This window comes from Alligator sinensis, unplaced genomic scaffold (assembly GCF_000455745.1).
Source record: "Alligator sinensis unplaced genomic scaffold, ASM45574v1 scaffold919_1, whole genome shotgun sequence".
NCBI classification, from domain to species: domain Eukaryota; kingdom Metazoa; phylum Chordata; order Crocodylia; family Alligatoridae; genus Alligator; species Alligator sinensis.
The window spans coordinates 743,087-763,372 of record NW_005842191.1 but is presented as its reverse complement, the minus strand read 5'-3'; the positions used below and the strand labels follow the sequence as shown (position 1 = coordinate 763,372).

Sequence of the window (20,286 nt, the reverse complement as noted above, 5' to 3'; positions counted from 1 at the left end):
ACTAGATAGTTGGGACAGGTACACAAGCATTTGAATGCAAGACATTCTTCATCAGGTCACCATTCATGAGGAGTCTTGGCATGGTGCTGACTCTGCTCTTACCACCAAATACCTTGTATCAAATATGAGTTGAACAAAAGCAGTCAGCATATTTCACTGTTCCTTTAGGTTGGCTGGATTTCAAGGAACGGGTTAATTTGCAAGACCCTTATCCTGCAGCTGACTTCACCTAGGTTGATTCTTGATTTCTCTGGAGCCCCAAGATGGTCCACAAGGTGCACGGGGTCTGCTCATGTAGACTCCAGTGCAGGAAGGCCCGAGCTAGCTGTGCTTATTCTCAAGCCACTAAACACTATAGGAATGGGTCTCAGCTTTCATAGGCACAAGGTGCCCCTCGGTAGCCACGAGGCACCCTTCGGAAAATGCCAACTGTTTCACGTTTCTTGACTGGGGGACTCTCAAGTGGCTCTCATAGGTGCCTGGCTGAGAATCACTGGGGTAAGTACTGCCTGGGCTCCCTCTGATTCCCCCTCTCCTTCCACGTCCAAATCTAGTGACCTCCCAGTCATTCCCCAGCAGTGACTTAACATTCTGCCCGGGAGGGGCGGGGGAGGAGCTAGACGAATCAGAATAGTCGCGATTGGTCGAGCGAGTGGAGCTGCTTTGCGTTCCGCCAATGGCAGAGCATGATAGTGCGGGGTGAGTGAATCCGTGCCCGGCAGCTGGAGAGGTGAGGGGGCCGGAGGCTGAAGAGAAGGAGAAGCAGAGAGAAGGGGAAGGGGGGCGCGCGAAGCGGGTCTCGCGGGTGGGACTAGAGGCAAAGGGGGGCGGGACTAGGAGGCTTCAGGATGCCTCCAAGGGCACGCGGGCTAGGGGCGGGGCTTCCGCGATGATGGACAGGGCGGGGGGCGTGGCTGGGCCCCAGGGTGCGGCCCCACGTCCAATGGGAGCGAGCTAGCGGGTGGAACGCCCGCCCCCAGTAGGGGGTGTCTGCGCCCTGGGGCCGCCTCACTCACTTGGTGGCGGCGGCGGATGGGTGAAAAGCTAGGGGGAACTGTGGCGAACCGAGACTCCCCGGGTAGGCGCCTGCCCGCGGTGCGGTCGCTGCGCCCCGAGCCCCCCCATAGGGACCCTCGGTCCCGTGCGTCTCGCCGCGCCCCACAGCAGCGCCCCTAGTATTCTTCCGGCGCCAAAAACGCAGAGAACCAAGCGCTGGCCTTGTCCCAAAGAAAAAGGGGTCGGAGCTGCTGCATTGCAGGCATCCCCGCAGGCTTGGGGAAGCAAAGGCGAAGCCCGGGTAGTTGGGGGATGAGAGCGGGCAGGCAGACTGGGGTCGCATGCTGCAGGCTCCAGGCCAGGTTCAGGTTGGGATGCTTGGCGGCAGGGCAGGGGAGTGGCAGTAGTGTAAACTGACAGCCCCTTGCTGCCAGAGGTGCAGACCTGGGGAGCCAGGAGCAGGCCCTGTTGCCCCGTCACTTTCCTGAGTGGAGATTGGGCTGTGAGGGTCCCGGTGCTGCTCCGCCCCACCCCGTGTGCCAGGCTCAGGGCCCCACATTGCTTCCTCATGGGAAGATTGGGCTCCAGGGAGCCTGCACAGCCTCTGTCCAGTTCTATTCTGCAAACCAGGATCCGGCCCTTGTGCCAGGATTGGGCCCTGGGGCCCCGCCTTGGTTCCCTCTGTCTAGGTTGGGCTCTGGGGGCCACACTGCCTCTGCCCTGATCCACCCTGCACGCCAGGATCAGGCCACAGGCCTGGCGTCACTTCCCCATGTGGAGACTGGGACCCTCGGGGAGCCCCACCGGCCAGATGACAGGATGCAAGGGGGTCGGATTTATTGAATGCCCCTGCATTGGATCACTCCAGTTGGCAGTGGGGCTTACACATGGAGTCATTCTGCAGCTAGATTCAGCAGTCAGGGTTGGGCAAGCATGTGGCTGATCTGGTGTGTGGGGTTGGTGCTGGTGCAGTATCACGCCTGCATGCCAACTGCTCATGGGATCTGGTCCATGGACTGGCTCAATATACTTATCCAGCCTGTGGGGCTGGAAGGTTGAGCACCACTGCCACGGACTCGTGGTAACCAAAAAAACCCTTAGTTTCTTACTCAGGCTTAACCAAGCAGAGAATGATTTTTGTCTAGCCTGGTTTATCTAGAACAGTGGTTCTCAACCTTTTTTGTACCACGACCATCAATGCCCAGTGCCCCTCACTCCCAACCTGCTGCCTCCCCCTCACCCCCAGGCTCCAGCCCCACAGTGTGTGGGGCAGGGTGTGGTTTCGGAGGGCGGGGAGGGGTGTGTGTGGTATGGGGATCCCCAAGCAGCCCCTTATAGGGCTGCAAGGGAAACGCCAGTTTCCCACATTTTTCTCCTTTTTTACAGGAGAATCCATTTTAAAAGTTTCTTCACAGCCCTTTAGTATATTCTTGTAACCCACTTTTGGGTTGCAACCCATGGGTTGAGAAATGCTGATCTAGAATTACTGTTTCCATGGGACTCCAGCTGATTCTGTGGAACAACTATTGTGTCATCAGTTCATCAGTTTAACAATCCTGTCTCCAAAATACCCTCTTCTTCCTTCAGTTCAGTCCAGATGCAGATCACTTTTGTGCCAGCTTCCTGCACGGGTGGAATGAGGGCATTTTTCCACAGAAAGACAGCTCAGCCCCACTGACACCTAATACCTGTTTGGCAGCAAAATGTTTAACTACAGCCAAACAGGCATTAGAAGCCAACAGGGCTGAGGTGTCATTCCATGGAAAAACAGCTGTCATTGCACCTGCACACAGATGCTGAGAAAATCAACCTTGCAAAAGATTATTTCTGCATGTACACTTAAGACTGTGAGAAACCACTTGTTTTCTTGGTGCTTTGAAAAAGTCCACTGCTTCCTTATGTCCCGAGCTGGATCTGGCCCACGAAGAAACCTGCAGTGCAGGTCTGACCTGGGGCACAAGGTGAGTCTGACAGCCCTGTACTAAAGAGAGAGCTTCTCCAGTCTCTCACAATAAGGCAAGCTTTTCCAGCTCTCAGATCATTTTTGTAGCATTTGAGAACCTTTTCTAGTTTCCAACATCCATTTTTAAAATGGGAGTACCAGAACAGGACACAATCTTCCAATAAGAGTATCCCTAATGCTGTGTACAGAGGAAACATCTTCTCTCTACTCCTAGTTGATACTCCTCTGCTTATATACAAAAGATCATACTTACCCTTTTAGCTAGTGTTGCACAGGTAGCACATGTTCAAAGTTACCTACTCCTTCTTTTTCAGCATCAAAGCAGTTTAGAGTTCAGCCTCCCACTGTGTATGTGAGAGACATTATTTTTTGTTCCTTAATGCATGATCTTGCATTTGACTATATTAAAATGCATGCTCTTCCCATGAGTCTGTCATCCTATTATGTGATTCAGATTAGCCTGAATAACTGAACTGTGGTCTTTCATTATTTACTATTCCACCAATTTGTGTCATGTGCATACTTAATTAGGTAGGATTTTATGTATTCCAAATCATTAATACCTTCTTAGAATACCAGTGAGCTGCAATTCAATCCCAACAGAATCCCAGTAGAAACACCACTGTAGGATTATGACTCCTTACGTACAGTTTCTTTGGTTAACCACTTAATTAATTTACTATGGGTCACAGTGTTTTTGTCACAGTGCTACCTTTTTAATTGGAATGTCATGCAGAACCAAGTCAAGCACCTTACAGAAATCTAGTGTAATGGCATTGACATAAATTATCTGCCAGACTTGGAAGTGAGTATGAAGAGGAATAATGCAGCAATTAAAGTCCTGGCAACATAGAAGCGGAGATGTTTTTTATGTTATCCAAATATAAAGTTGCAGTAATACTGATATGTAGAAAAAACAACTTGATGTTCTTCACTGGTTTAACCTAATATCAGCCATACAGCCCACGGGCTCTGCTTTCTTGAGCAATTACTTTCTTCTCACCCCGTGGCCCTGTGATTTTTTTAAGACCGACTGACCAATCCAGCACCAAGTTCTGGAACGATACCTTAAACACTGCGGTTTTTAGGGTCCCATATTGCACATGCAGGTAAGAAACAGTTACACTCTCATAAAAATAACTTGTTACATTTGGTGTCAGGGTTTTCACTTCTGGGCATACTAGCTTCTGCCCCCTTGTTGCAATACTGTTGTGCCTCTGGCCCTGCCATGCTCTGCGAAAGACCTGCACAAAAATTGAAAACAGTGGGATTTTGTCATTTGTCCTGTGTCTCAATAACCCCCCTTATTTTTCCACTTCCAGTGCCAGCCCCTGTAAGAGAGCACAGGGCAGGCCCAGACTGACAGTGAGCATCAGTTGGAAGAAAAGGAGTACAGTCCAAGGTCTTCCACAGGGAAGGTTGCCTGTGTCTCAGATGTGTGCAGCATTAGCTTGGGGTTGGAGGGCTGTGGAGCACCCACAGACTTCCTCGGGGCTTCCCATAGAGACGGAACAAGCAACACAAGAGTAGGATGGACCCGGCTGCAAAAGGCATTGAGACATTGGAAAGGGGTCAGAAAAGAGTTACAAGAATGATCTGTGATCTGGAAACCAGGAAGTAGGATCTGAAACCAGGCTGATAATGAAAATGCTCAGTCTGTTTAATTGATGGTCCCACAGAAAGTTAAGAGGGCACTTAGTTATAGTTCCTAGGTAACTAAAAGACAGGCTATTCTTGATAGTAGAAAGCCTTTACTTTTTTATTATTATTGCAAAAGTTTCAAAATCATAAAACCTTACATGAAAATTGCTACCTTCCCTAAACCTCACAAAACACAAAAACTCCGTACATCCTTTTACCCAGCCTGGACAAATCAAAACACTACATCCAGTAGAAGGCCTTTTATCTAGCAGATAAAGGCATAAAAAGATCCAAGGTTTGAAAGTTGCAGCTACACAAATGCAGACTAAAAATAAAGCGTGTCTTATTAGCAATGAATATAATTAGCTGTTAGAACTGCTCAGCTGGGGTTGTATTGGATTTGCTATCACTAGCAATCCAGACTGGATGTCTTTAAAAAAGACATGCTATAGTTGAACCAGAAGTTCTGGGCTTGGTGCAAAATCACTGAATGAATTTTTCTGTCCAGTGTCAGACTGATCAGAACAGCCCCTTCTGGCTTTAAAATCTATTAATCATAACCCACAGCAAACAAGATTAATTTTTGAGCGTTTATTATATTATATGGATGAATACGAGCTGGATAACTAGAGTATGCTTTATATCAGTGAGGGCCAACTTTTTGGTAGGCATGCCACAAATTAACTGCTCATTCTCCCCCTGAGTGCCACTCCAATCACTGTTTGCTGCCCAATATATGTTCCTACTTTCTGCTACCTACCACATTGTCCCTGCTTGATGTACTAAGTTACGAGGAAGCGTAGTCACGCTTGAAGATAGGCTACAGATACAGGCAGATCTAGACAGGCTAGCAAGTTTGGTGGATCAGAACCTGCTGAAGTTCAACATAGAGAAACATAAAGTGCTCCACCTTGGGATGAGCAACCCCCCAACACACCTAAAGGCTTGGCAGCACCAAACTGATCAGCACCACGAATGAAAGGGACCTTGGGGTAATAATAGACTACAGTATGAATATGAGCCAGCAATGTGACGCTGTAGCCAGTATCCAGGGCAAATAATACTCTGGCATGCGTCAATCAATGCATCTCCAGCAAAGCCAAGGAGGTGATTCTTCCACTCTACTCAGCACTGGTGAGACCGGAGCTGGAGTACTACCTCCAGTTCTGGGCACCACTCTTTAACAAGGACGTGGACAAGCTTGAGAGAGTCCAAAGAAGAGTCACCCGTATGATCAGGGACTTGCATGGCAAGTCATATGAGGAAAGGCTGTGGGATCTGGGACTCTTCAGCCTGAGGAACAGGCTGAGAGGGGACCTGGTAGCAGCTTACTGCTATGCTAGGGGAGTACAGCAAGGGCTTGGTGAGCAACTGTTCACCAGGGCACCCTGGGGGAAAAACAGGAGTTATGGCCACAAACTCCTGGAAGACCAATTCATGCTCAACTTTAGGAAAAACTTCTTCACAGTCAGGGTGTTCAGACTGTAGAATAAGCTCCCTCCAGAGATGGTGCAATCACCTACCCTGGAAATCTTCAAGAGGAGACTAGATAGTCACCTTGCTGGGGTCACCTGACCCCCAGTTATTTTTCCTGCTTGGTGTAGAGGACTGGACCTGATGATCTTCCAAGGTCCCTTCTGGCCTTACAATCTATGAATCTACTTCTGTGCCTTCTGCTCCCTGCCTTAACTGCTCACTGCCTTAACAGTGCTGCTCATCCCCTCCCCAGTTTGCTGCATGTCACACACACAGGCTGCCATGCCATTTGTGGTGCAGGGCACAGGTTGGCTACCCTTGCTTTACGTAGAGCCATACTTAAAGGCATTTAGAGTCTCCTGTTAGCACAGAAATGAGTGGCCCGCTTTGTGCAGCTCATTTTCATTCTGCATGAAGACAGCTATGACTTCCAGTTAGTTTGTGGACACAATTTATTTGTTGGTCCTGATCTATAAAACTTTCTGCAATTTGGGTCTCGGTTATGTCAGAGCCAATCTCCCTCCCATTGTGTTCCAAGTGTTGAGATTAGCAGGGATGGTTTAATTTTCAATCCCCAGATTTCAGTTTGTGAGGCTTAGACTCTGATAATGGGGACAGGGTAAGTACTCTTCCCTGTTTTGTCACTGATGGACCATGTAGGCCCAAGTTTTAAGTAACCAGTACATTGGGGGACATTGCTTGAGACTCAGGCATTGACTTGTAGAAGTACTGAGCACATACCTAACTCCAGTAAGTCAGCCAGTGCTGCAAGTGCTCAACCCTTCTAAAAATTAGATGCTGTTGATTCATGTTGTGCCTCCAGAATTAGCTGGTACTAAAAGATTTCAGTCTTGTTGGGCACGTCTACACAAGACACTGCACAGCAGATTAATTTGAAGCGCAGTAAAGCATCACCGTCTATACGTGCACAGCAGCTAGGGCACAGTAGACTAATTAATTGCACTGCCATATAGTCCTGTCAGATATAAGTGGTATTCAGCAGCACAGTAAATTACTGCACTTAAATGCACATGTAGATCATGACATCCACATTAGTTTACTTTGGCTTAAATTGAGCCAGAGTATATTCAGTCACATGAATTGCATGTGTACACATGTCCACACTCTCTCAGTTCTTCATGTTGTGAAACCTGGTTCAAAGAATGGGCAAACAGTGTTAAAAGTTACATTACATTTCTGAAGTACTTTGAGACCCTCTCCTGAAAACATGTCATAGATCCCATAGAAATACAAAGCATGATCTTCTTTGGACTGGTTTGCTTCTTCAGGCTGAATGTTTGCATGTACAGAATGAATGAACCTCTGTGGCATTTTGCTGTGTTTTGAGCTTTCTTTCTTTTCCAGAGCAGGATGTTCCTGGTCGGCCTGTCAGGTGGAATTGCTTCAGGAAAAAGCACGGTAGTGGCAGTATTCCGGGAACTGGGCTGTGCAGTGATTGATGCTGATGTTATTGCCAGACAGGGTTAGTTTTGTGCAGCTGATCTTTATTCCTTATATATATTCCTGACAACCTGGAGCTAATCTTTGCTACTGCTACACAGTTTAGGCAGCAGAGGGTGCTCTGCATTCAGTCCACAACTTCCCCCCTGTACTTCATTCATTCAAGACAGTAGTGAGGAGTGGTTTTTCAGGGGCCTGAAAACAGGACACATTTTATCAAAATTAATGTCATAATGATACGTGCTGTGGTGGAATGATTTAATTCTACATTTCTTCCTCCTAATGTGCAGTGGATGCTGCTTGATTTTATAGACAAACTGTCTATAAAGCTGTCATACTCAAGAGCAAAACAAAGGATTATGATTACCTTCCCTGCCAGACCCCTGACAAAGCCATCAGACTGTGACACATGGTCTGTCTTAATGCGGCTCAAGTTCTTTAATGGCTTTTGGAGGACCTTGCCCAACTGGTTACCAATACTGTAAAAAAGAATTTCATCCTCTATTTGCATATGGTTGCAGAGCTTGGTTGTTTAAGGCTCATAACTGTCCAACCCCAAGAATGTCATTCTCGCCTTAAAAAGGCACTCCTAATATCAAAACACCAGGGTCATCTCCAAATGAAAGCAGCATTACATTTAACTCTGCCCTGCACCTAAATACAGTACAGCTGTGTATTTCTAACCCTTGCAATGTCCCTCTGTTCTTAATGTGGAAACAACCCAGGAAATGAGATCCTGTGCATGGGGTGGGGCAGGATATCAGAAGATAATGAGTTCAAATCCTGGCTTTGCCTCTCAATTCCCAGTCAGACCTGGGGCAAAATCATCAGTCAAAAGTGATTTGTAGCGCTCACTTTATTTATTTATTGGGGGCTGGTAAAAGGTTAATTTTTGCTAAGCACACTTTTTAGGTCTACTAATGAACAACACTAGAGATGTACAAAATATGATTAATAAGATTGCAATGTTACTCATGTGATTTCATTTTTAAGTATCTCCTCTTTTGTTTTTGTTGAAAACCTATTTACTCACCATTTAAAAGCTGTGATATTTTTACATTTTATTGCAATGTAATTCCCTCTGACATGGAAAACTTGCTAGAAGTGGATCTAGCTCTGAAAGACTGAGGCTTCTGGGACCCACTTCAGATACTCAGCGCCAATTTTCTACCAAGTAATTTGTTTTTCTTCAGTTGCTTTTTTTTTTTCCATTTACTACTTGGATTTAATTGTTACTGAACTTTTCTGAAACAGTTGTAGTTCCTCAAATATAAAGTTTATCACAGCGGAAGCATCTTCTTTCTTTCATTCCTTTTTTCTTTCCTTCTTTCTTCTACTTCAATCCCCAGCTGAGTGAAAGAATCTCTGGATCCTTAGAGAAAATTACATGCACTGATTTTTCCCCTTCTGTTTATCCTCAACCTTCTCCTAATTCTCCTTTTTTCGTTTATTATATCCTCTTGTTTGTGATGTTATGAGTTTTTTTAAATTACCTACTTTGCTAACATCAGACCTCTCTAATAACCTGCAAACAGCTGTGGGGAATTGGCCTCTGACAGGCTTTCATGTGCAATTTATCATAAAGAATCTCAAGCTGAAGCTTGAGATTGAGCTGGGTGAGAGTTCTTTTGCCTTGATCCTGATGGTAGCTGAAGCTGTAAGAACTTTATTATCCAAGCCCAAGTGATTTTTAATAGCCGACTACTAAAGTATGATAGCCCTATCTATTTTAGTCATCTAGCACACTTTTTTTCAGTTAGAATAAGCCTCAGTGTCTAAATAAGTCCTGTTTTGGAACTCAACCTGCTGACCCTTCAGTTGCCCCTCACAACAGACCAAATACCAGTTCTTACACACATGTTTAAGTTTGAACATGTGATTGAATCCCATTAGAGTCTGTTCAAGCTAAACATTCTCAAAGTTAAGTTCATGCTGAAATCTTGCTGAGCCCAATGGGACTTAAGCATGTGTTTAAGTGCTATGCTGAATCGGGGCCCAAGCTCTGTGGAGTATAATGAATGATGCTGGACAAAGAAATCTGTCTCAGTGCCATCCCTTAGGAGGCCATGCAAAATCAATGATAGTAATATCCCCTCCCTTAAAGCATACACATGGAAATAGCCATCAACATATAAAATACAACTCTTGATCACCATACTTTATTAAGATTTAATTTAGTTTTGGGCTCCACAATTCAAAAAGGATGTGGAGAAGCTTGAGAGGGTCTAAAGGAGAGCCACATGCATGATAAGAGGTCAGGAAAATAGACCTTACAATGAGAGGCTGAGAGCTATGGGACTCTTCAGCCTGGAAAAGCGCAGGCTCAGGGGTGATCTGGTGGCCACCTATAAATTTATCAGGGGTGCTCATCAGGATCTGGTGGAATGTTTGTTCACCAGAGTGCCCCAAGGGATGATGAGGTCGAATGGTTATAAACTACTGCAAGACTGTTTCAGGCTGGACATAAGGAAGAACTTCTTTACCGTCCGAGCCCCCAAGGTTTGGAATAGACTGCTGCTGGAGGTGGTTCAAGCACCTACCGAACACCTTCAAGAGACATTTGGATGTCTACCTTGCTGGGATCTTATGACCCCTGCTGACTTCCTGCCCTTTGGGCAGGGGGCTGGACTTGATGATCTTCCAAGGTCCCTTCCAGCCCTAATGTCTATGAAATCTATGATTACAACTATATTAACTGCAAGGTTTTCCCATTTTGAAAAAAAAAACCTTTTATTATTATCATCATTATCAACAACAACAATGATAATGATTAAAGTTTTGAGAATTATTCAGTAAGGCAAGTGCTTACAATATAGAATCCCATGTGTGACTTGGTGGTTAGAGGAGGGAGGGAAATATCAAAATTCTGGGAGTTTATTTCAGTCCTGCTGCTGACTGGCTATGTTGGTTTTGTTAAGTCCTCTCACACAGCATAGTGACTTTTGAAATGGGGCTCATGCAGCTCTTAGGACAGTTGTGAGGTTTAATTAGTGCTTACACAATGGTTGCTCTCTTGGATCACAAGCACTGGAACAGTACAAAGTAATCTTAGAACTGGTTTAGCAAACTTCTTTTTGTGGCACCAGCTTCAAAGTTTATTCAGTAGACATCAGACCTTTATGTTGAGATCTTTCACAGCCTTGAGTCAGTGTATGTTAATCAACAGACCTGTTCTATTCTGAAAGGAATATCCCCAGATGAATTCAGTTCATTTCATGCCCACCTTTAATGCAGACCCTTAGTGTGATGCAGAACTGGCACTAACCTCTACCTGTTTAATTTTATCAGTGGTTCAGCCCCACTTCTTGGCCTATCAGCAGATAGTGCATTACTTTGGAACTGAAATCCTTTTGGAGAGCGGGGAGATAAACCGCGAGGCTCTGGGAAACATTATCTTCTCCCACCCGGAAAAACGACAGGTGCTGAACTCCATCACTCATCCTGAGATCCAGAAGGAGATGTTGAAACAGATCTTTAAATATTTTGTACTAGGTAAGACATTAGGCAATTGTGGGATCCTAGGACATGAGGGTTTCTGATCACGCTGGCAACAAGCAGTAATCTTCACTCACTCTGTGGGGAGAGGGACTACAGGGGAGAAAGGAAGCCAAAATGTTGACTGATTGCCTTTGTGCTGTGTCACTAGTGGCCTTTAGAAACTATGGCTATCCTTTCACTGTAGTGTTCAGAGACTTCTGCCTTTCATTTCTGCCCTTCACATTGTCTCCCTTATATGGTTTAAAGTACATCTGTAGGGTCTGAAAGGAGCATTGTGTGGCCTCTTCTGAGATTACTCATTGGATAATGTCATACCTTCTGAAATGTTCTAATATTATTCCCCCTCCCTCAATCTCTAGCTTCAATAAAAGCCAAGAAGCTCTTTTAATCTCGATAAGGTAGAAAAATGGGCTGACAGCTGTGGTTTCCAAAGTCCCACTTTTTCCCCTGATAAATATAACAAATACAGCTGTCAAACTTGGTCTAATCAAATGCCAGATAAGATCACCAGCTGTTTCGGAAGTCTCCGTGTAGACAGAAGGATGTCTTAATAGAGTCAGTCTAGTTTGCAGAGCTTATCAAGACAGTACTGTGTGACAGCTGAATAGCCCTTTGCTGAGGAGCTGAAGGGACTGTGCTCTCTGGAGAGGGGATGGTAGGGAGGAGGAAAGGAAGAGAGCAAAGGCAGGCAACAGGAAAGGAATCTGTGAAGGAAACAGGGAGCAAAGGAGATAAGAGGGGTGTATTAATTAGGCCATGGCAGTCATAGGGGAGGAGCTGTCCTGCTTCTTACCCAGAGCTCCAGCAATTGTTCTATCACATGGTTTTGTCTTAATTAGTTTTGCTTTTGTTGATTTGAGATATTTATTTTTGGTGTCTGAGGGCTTGTTCACACTGGGAAAGCCTTGAAAGAGGAGCAATATTGGTAGAGCTGTTCTGAGTGTAAACCCCCCCCCAGCGGAAATGTAACTTATTCTGGCCAAAGGCCTCCTTACCTGGTAAAACTGCATCTACTTTTGTGTCTGTGCCAACAGATTTGGTATCAATTAAAGAATGCTATTTCAGACCAAGTTTTGGTCCTGGTGGCGTGTACATGTGCTCCTGCATGCACATATGATGTATGCATGTGCACCACTCTCCCAAAGGATGGTGATAAGATATCCCACTTCCTGAGACTGTATCCTCCCACCTGCACCCTGCTCCAGTCCCTCTTTGCCAGGGATGATTCTGCCATGCTAAACCCCTGCATGGTTTCCAAGTGCTGCCTAGTTTTAACAAGCAGCTTACTACAAAAGTTGTGTCTTTTTCACCCAAATGTGGGCTCCCCTTTTGGTCCCAAAATTACACTTCTCTGAAGACTGGGATGCTCAGGTTTCAGTCAATTCCAACTGACCAGGTTAAGGCCTGATATGTCCAGGTCTGGTGGAAGCATGTTCAGATTGGATTCTTGGCTTCCTAGTGGAGCGCACAGCTCTCACTTGCAGCCATCCTGAGAGATTGGAATTTAAAGTCCTGACCTTTCAGTTTTACCGTAAACAAGCTATTTTAGGTCATTTTTTATTGGAATGTTAAACTTTATTTAATCTTGTCCCTCCACTTGCTACAGTTGAGCTCATGTTAACAAACCCACTTTGTTTTACCAGCAGAGAGAGAAACAAAAATAGCATCTAGGTAGAGAAAGACATAAAGTAGTCCAAGAACAAAAATGACTGCTCACCTATGAGGTTTTTTGTATCATATAATGGCATATGCCAATGCCAAGATCACTTATTATGGCAGGAAGGGTTTATAGGCCCTCACTTGGGGTGACATATGTGACTCAGACAAGGGCTAATAAATGCTGTGTACCACTCTGCACTAAAATTAGACTAGAATTTTTCAAAAAATGTTTATATTTTACATTTTTATTGTTTTTTAAACTCTCCACCTGTAAAGCCAAGTGGCTTAATATTGTGAATCCAACTGTATAGGCCTTGATCTGGGAGAGTAACTGCAACTCCTTAATTTGAGGAATACTTACAAATATTTAGAAATATGTTTTCCTTAAGCAGTCACTGTACCATTCAGGGCCTTTGCCATGTGATTTGCTATGGCTATAAAGCAAATCCTAGACCCCAGATCTTCAAGGGGCTCATTCCTCACCCTGGTGGTTGCAAAGTACATTAAATTGATCTCTAGTTCCGGGCTGAATATTGCCCCTGCTGCTCCTTAGACCAGTGCAGTTTCCTGAGGGGGCAGCAGGAGTTTGGCATCTGAAGGGAAACAAGGAAACACTTGCATGGCAGGTGAGAGCAGGACACAGAGGCGCTTCAAGGTATAAGATAACCAGGGATCCAGGTTTTCCGTTTCCCACAGAAAAAACAGAGAAAACCACAGATTTCCCAACTTTATTAGAGAAAAAATGGGTTTTCCCTTTTAGCAGAGATACCTGCGGATTTCCCACTTTTGCAAAGAGCTCTGCAGGTGGCAGACTTCCAGCCTGCAAGAGCTGATTGCAAAAAGGGTGGGAAACCCCCCTCTCCCTCTCCTTTGGGGCAGGGCTGGGGAAGGGCAAGGCCTGAGGTTCTCATTCACCCAAGGCTTGGCTCAGGCTCACTGTTCTTGCTGGAGCCTAAGATAAGTGGGGCTTGCAGGGGGCTGGGGGGCACCGGCAGGGCTGGGGGGAGTGGGTCATGGCTGGGGGCCACTGGCAGGGCTGGGGGGAGCCCTGGGTGGCAGGTGCAGGTGTGGGTGACTGCCAGGGCTGGGGAAGAGCCAGTGGGGCAGGTGGGGGGCAGGGCGTAGGTATGTGGCTGGGGGCTGAGGGAGCAGGGAGGTGTTGGGGGAAGCCCCATGTGGAGTGCCTGCCAGCATATGTACCAGGAGCGGCATGCTGTCAGCCCTTCAGGGAAGCCGCACAGGGAAGTGCAGAGCCTGCTCAGGCTGATAGCTCACCACTTCTGGTGCACGCACTGCCAGCCAGGCAGGCACTCCGTGTGGGGCTTCTCCCAACACCTCCCCACTCCCTCATCCCCCAGCCAGCTTCCCGCAGGAGTGCCCACCTGGCTGGGAGCCTGTGGTCTGGAAGCGGTATGCTATTGGCCCTTCAGGGAAGCCACACAGGGAATTGTGGAGCCTGCTCTGGCTGATAGCATGCAGCTTCCAGTCCACACATGCAGGCTGGGCTGGGTGGGCTCTGCACCTCCATGTGCAGCTTCCTGCACTCCTGCAGGATGCTGCACATGGAGGTGCAGAGCCTGCTCAGGCTGATGGTGCGTAGCTCCCATACCTCTCCCCCACACCACTCACACCTGCCTACAAACCCCACACTCTCATACCCACGCCCCCCACAAACCCTTTCAATTTAATCATGGATTTTGGAGTTGTAATCAGAGAATTTGCAATTTTTTTATCTGGGAAAACCAGGATCCATGGAGATAAGTACAAGTCACAATTCCCACCTTGAGGCTCTGCTTTATTTTCCTTATAACTGGGCACATCTACATGTGCATATTAATGCGTAGCAATAAGCTCTGGAGCTTATTGCTTCAGATGTATCATTTGCACGTGTGCCTGGGATCTCAGCATGTTGAGTCAGGTTGGGGCAGCCCCAGCTGGCAGGGGGCCCTAGGGGCCAGCCTGCCAGCCCAGGGTTGTTCTTCCTCACGCAGGAATTTACAAGCATTATCCTGCTGCAGAGTAAATTGGTTTACTCCAGCCTAATAGGGGTACACGTGTAGAAGTACAACATTTACTGAAGAGCTAATTAGTCAACTGCACAGTAAACATCTCATGTAGACATGCCCACTGTGGCCTAACCTTTAATCCTTTGGGATGGAATTTTCCTATCTGATATCTCTCTTTCTCTGGGTCACAGAGGGGCTTTTTGCCACCCCTGTGAAAATTCACTCCACCTTGTGTGAGTTATAAACTTTTGGAAACTTGTTTTTAGATGCTCTGTAGAAATGCGTTAGATACCGTCACTAAAATACATCTTTGCTGAGTATGCACATGCCACAAGGAGCTTACTGAATTCGCTCCAGTCCTGGACTGACCAGGGCTTCTCCTACAATCACTGGGGATCTCTGTGGTGCTGAGCCACTTCTGTGCTCTCCCAGCTGGCCCCCAGCCAGCATGGAGGAGAAGGAAATAATTGACTTGAATTCAAGGGGATGAGATCATGGTACGTCAAGATCAAGGTGGGGATACTTGAGGGACATGAGAGATATTTTATCAGAGAGTTTCACAGCTGATTGCTGACAGCAAAGGTAGTGCTGAGACCGAGAAGTCCTGTGTTCAGTTCCAGGGTCTGCAAAAGGTTTAGTAGTGGCTGCAACCCCTCTGTCCCAGCTTGTCCCTTCATTCCCCTGCTTCCACTGACCCAGCCTGTCCCTCCCCTGCTGTGTTGCAGCTTGACCTTGTCCTTTCTCCTCACACATTATTCCTGCCCATTAAAGCAAGCTAGGATTTTTCTTCCTTCTCCTCCATGCTGGGAAGTGCCAACAGCAGTATAGGAAGGAGGGCATTAATGACACAAAAGAGTCTCTCTTCTGGTGCCCAGGCCCAATGTAGTCTGCAACTGTCAGGAGATGTAATTTCAGGGAGATGGAACATCAGTGGGGCTGGCACAAAGGAGCTGTGAGGGGCAGGAGCATCTTAGTCCTGAAAGAACTGGGGTGGAGGTGCCAGTCTCCACCATGCCTCTACGGATTGTATGCAGATAGTGATTTAACTTGTCCAAATTTGGGCAGATTTCACGGGCAAGGCTCTGGATGTATCTCTAACCCCTGTGTGACCCTGCTGAATTTCCAGTACCTGCAGTAAAGCTCGGTGGCACTAAAGCCTCTGAGTGAGATGACTGTAAGAACTTTTTGACGTATTTTTCCCTGACTTAATTCTTGGAAACAGCTGGATTATTTTAGATAAAACTTTCCAAAAACAAAAACAAAAAACATTAAAAAATCAGCCTATAGCAGACATCCAGCAGGGGTAATATTAGCCTAAACAGCTGAAGTTTGGCACAATTATGAGCCACTGAAAACAGGATTGGTCAGCCTTGACTCAAGGCATCATTCCCAGCAACTCATGTAATCCTGCAGCAAAGGAACAGTGGTTGCACTAGTCATAAACTTTTCCATTCTATTTGGCTTTTTCCAGCCACTCAAAATGTTTTGAAGCTTTCACCTTCTGTTCTGAAATTTTCCAGGGTAAAATATTTTCATTTATTTATTTATTTTTGTGAGAGCAAATTACTTCAGCCATTTTTGAAGAAGGAAATGAAAGTGCCATATTTTCCCTGTTGGTAGCACCTGTGCAGCTTTAAACATCTTTTTCCATATTTTATTTCTTTGTTTGTTTTGGATAGGGCAGGATATAAATCTAAAATCTCATTGCATACTATGTGCATGCATGTGCATGTGTTTGTGTGTGCATGTATGTGCATGTGCTTGTGTGAAGTATTTTGGGTGGGAAAAAAGAGAGAAATCATGTCTACATTCCTATCTGGGGGCTGGGGTTCCTTTCAGGCTACCGTTATGTGATCCTGGACATCCCTCTTCTCTTTGAGACCAACAAGCTAACCAAGTTCATGAAACACACCATCCTGGTTTACTGGTAAGTGGCACTACAGGCTTTGGGAACTAGAAAGTGCATGTCATTTTGGAAGTGTTTGATCCTGCAAAGTTTTAGTTAAATGCAGCTGTTGGAATGCCTAAGACTCAGCAAATCAACCCAATGGATTTTATCTCCTGGGGAGCATGTGAGATGATGTCTTTCAGCATGTTTATCTCTTTCTCTTCCTATCCTTCTGTGTGCCTTGCCTACCCAGTCTGGCAGCTCTTCATGGTAAGGACTGACTCTCTGTCTGGGCAGCACCTAACATAGTGGGGCTCTGCTTTCCATGGAGGTCTATGGGAGCGAGGGTGCAGTGTACAAATGATACATGATAGCAGTAATAATGAATAATGGAGAAAAATCACTTTCTCTGAGCCTGTCCAGCTGGCCCTGGACAGACAGTGTGTTCCCTGACAAACTCAATGCCAATGGATTCAGGACTCGTGAAGTACTGCCCAATCTTCCCCTATGTTGGCCAAGCCAAGGCTATTACCATGCTACATAATCTCCCCAGACAGCAGTGGTGACCCTACCACATGCTGTGTAAGCTCCTTTGACTCTTAGGAAAAAATAAATTGTCAGCTTAAATACTGCTGGTCTCAGGGTTTGGATGAAAGGTGGTGCTCCTGACTCACGTGCTCTGGGCTGGACAAGGTACAGAGCTGAGGCTGGGAAGGGATTAGTTTGGTCTCCAATCTCCTGGGTCTATTGGCAGGGAGTGTGATGGGTTTGGGGTCAGGATACCTCCTCTGTAGCATCCCATCTTGCATGTTCAACTTCTTGTGGGCACTGGGGTCTCATTCCTTGCCAGCCTTCTCTTTTACACTCAATTCTTCATGCCTTCCCCTGGCAGTGATCCGCAGACCCAGCTGTCGCGGTTGATGAAGAGGAATGGCCTGTCCCAGTCCGAGGCAGAGGCACGCATTGCCTCCCAGCTGCCTCTGGATGAGAAGCGCAAATTAGCCACTCACGTGATTGACAACTCCAGGGACTGGGAGAGCACATGGAGGCACGTGCTGAAGCTACACGGGCAGCTAGAGGACTCTCTGGATTTTTTGCTGGTGCGCCTGGCTGCGGTCACGGCACTCGCTGGAATAGGGGGGGCCGTGTGCTTCCTCCTCCGGCATTTTGTCTCTTAATTCACGTTTTTCTAGCTTTTGCCTTTTAAGGGGCCAAAACTCTGCCTGGAATTTCCAAGTTTGAAAAGGGCAGTGAAAAGCCAGGAGTTTTAATGAGCTTTGCTGTCTGAATACAGACGATGAGATGAGGAGTCTCCTTGCAAATTTCTCAAGGTGAAGCGTGGGTTCCTCACCCAGGCGCCTACTCATAGCTTCTCTCTTTGCACTTTATAGTCATGTTAGCAATAATCAGCACCTTCTGATAGGAGGGTTGGGTGGACTCGGTAGAGGGCCCCAGGCGTCCAGATGGGAAGTCACTACAGTGTAAGGATGAAGTGTCCAAACCCTGTTCTATGTCACCATGTCAGAGTGCTGGACCACATAACAGAAGGAGTCCGTCCATCTAGTAACTCACCCGGTTGAATCAGGTCACCTTTGGGTCTCGCAGGACAGTCTGATCTGTAAGTGGGAATTTCAGCTGTTGTTTATGTTCAGCTCCTTCTCAGAAGCCTCAGCTCAGCACCTCCTTGGATCTGTCCCTTAACCCACACTTTCTCTGTGGACAAGTCATTTCACCTGCCTGTGTCCTCGTCAGGAGACTTGATGAATGTCTGTGAAGTGCCTTAATATCTATCACTGCAGGGCAGGTGGTGGGGTAAAACTTGTGTGGCCTGCCTTGTTATACACCATGCATGCCAATGCAGTCTCTTTCAGCTCTGCTTTTCTATGATCTTGTGACTGTACAGGGCACAGGCAGCCAGGGGTGAAACGGTGTCCAGTCCCTGAAAGCTTACAGTCTAAATGAGCATTGTTCTAACTTCTACCTGGTGAAGGGTCAACACTGAGGGGTCTTCAGGGCTCCAGTATGTCTATGAAGGATCTAGTGTGGATCCTCATGGGTGAGACACAGCTACTTGCTTAAGAAACCAATGCCTTTCAATTGCCTCTCTAGTATTAACCTGCTGGTTCTGTAGCAGAGATGGTAAATCTGGGGACAACTGGGGAGCTTGGGTTTAGCATATTTTTTAATCAAGTGATGCCCAGCAGAACACTTCCTGTGGTTTTTTTATTCTTTGTACCTGGAGAACTGCTGCTTCCCATCTTGCCCGGCAGTTTTATTCCAGTGCCTGGCTATCCTTCTTCTATAAAGTCCACTGCACAGAAGCAGAGTTTGCAAGCACAGCACAATCCAGTCCTGATCACACCCATCTCTGGGTGAGCTGAACTGTGCCAAGCCAAGGGCATGGGCTAACTAATGAGTTACCACAGGGTTAAAAGAATGCAGAGCTTTCCTGCACATTAGTGGGTCTGTATTCATTCTCTTCTCCTGCAGTAAGTGAGACCTAAACCTGAGCTGCTTGCTTCTCAGTGACAGAGGGCTAAGTGACCACCTGTGAGCTTTTAATTTACCATTTACTATGAAGCAGCTGCTGCATTGGAAAGACCCACTCTCTTGCCCTGATGCCTTTATTATTTCATAGCTACTTGCTTGTGCTGGGCACTGCACATGCACAGTCCTGCCCCAGAAAGCTAACATTCCAGCAGACAAGACTGGGAAGGCACACACAAGCACGCACAGTCAAGTCTCCTGACACCTAGTCCAGTGCCCCACTCAGCAGACTGGACTGCACTACACTGCCTCTTGCCTGGCAGCTGCTTTGTGAAGGAGCTCCTGAAGCTGTGCCTCTTGGTAGAAGAATAGTCAGGGTGTTCGCAGGTATGATGAAGAAGGACTCCTGCGTTCAGTGAATGATTCTGCCCCTGACTTGTATGACCGTGGGCGAGTCACTTAAGTCATGTGCCATGGTTAAACCCATTGAATGCAGTGCTGTTTTCAGCCTTGGTAACAGTAAAACACTGGGATTGCTCAGATGCCAAGTGTTCTCCCTTGGCCTTAAACTTGGGGGAGGGGGGTGTCAAAACAGAGGTTGAGAGCTGATCTGTTGTGGGGAGATTCAGAGATCTGCCAGTGCTGTTAGATACCAGATCCTCTCCCCTTCATGGCCTTCTGTCCTGATCCACAGGGTCAGAACTGCACCCTGGGGAGGGGTGGGGGGAGGAGGAACGTGAACAGCAGTACCCTGACCGTGGGACCAGACATTGTGGTCTAACTGTGCGGATGCCAGGAGGAGCAGTGCCCTTTTCTGACCACCTGAGGGCAGTGCTGGTCCAACTTTCACCACACCAAGTATCTGTGAGCGGTAGGGAGCTACCTGGCTCCAGGCAGAGCTGGGCATTCCCTGCAGACAGGTTAGCAGCCTGCCTGTCCAGACTGTTTCTCCCCGATCAAATATGATAAAACAGAGTCCCTGAAGTACAAACCCACTTCCCCAAGTCTGTGCTGGCTGTGATGGCTGTGGGTGGAGTAGGAGCATCTGTAGGTAGATCAGGGTGGAGATATGAGAACAGCAGGCACCATGTGGGGCAGAGACAACTGGAGAGGAAGGTGATCCCCCAAGGAAAGCATCTTTGGGAAGGCTGCTCTGACAGGACAGGACCGGCTCCCATGCCAGGCCTGGAGGGCCAAGGGTGAAAGGGCAG

General features: G+C 46.9%; 1 protein-coding gene across 9 annotated transcripts; it reads left to right on the top strand.

Moving 5' to 3' along the window:
- The first annotated feature begins 692 nt into the window (after positions 1-692).
- Positions 693-18,427, top strand: DCAKD (dephospho-CoA kinase domain containing). 9 transcript variants are annotated; one of them, XM_025207270.1, is made up of 6 exons: positions 698-730; positions 3,988-4,068; positions 7,442-7,559; positions 10,826-11,029; positions 16,540-16,627; positions 17,481-18,427. In XM_025207270.1, the coding sequence occupies exons 2-6, from the start codon at positions 4,063-4,065 to the stop codon at positions 17,764-17,766; spliced, it is 702 nt and encodes a 233-aa protein (XP_025063055.1). In that variant the 5' UTR covers positions 698-730; positions 3,988-4,062; the 3' UTR covers positions 17,767-18,427. The 9 variants fall into 9 exon arrangements, with proteins under 9 accessions (XP_006026438.1, XP_025063055.1, XP_025063057.1 ...); XM_025207271.1 differs by lacking the exon at positions 3,988-4,068 and adding an exon at positions 3,274-3,307 and having other exon boundaries at positions 714-730; XM_006026376.3 differs by lacking the exon at positions 3,988-4,068 and having other exon boundaries at positions 693-730.
- Positions 18,428-20,286: the final 1,859 nt, after the last annotated feature.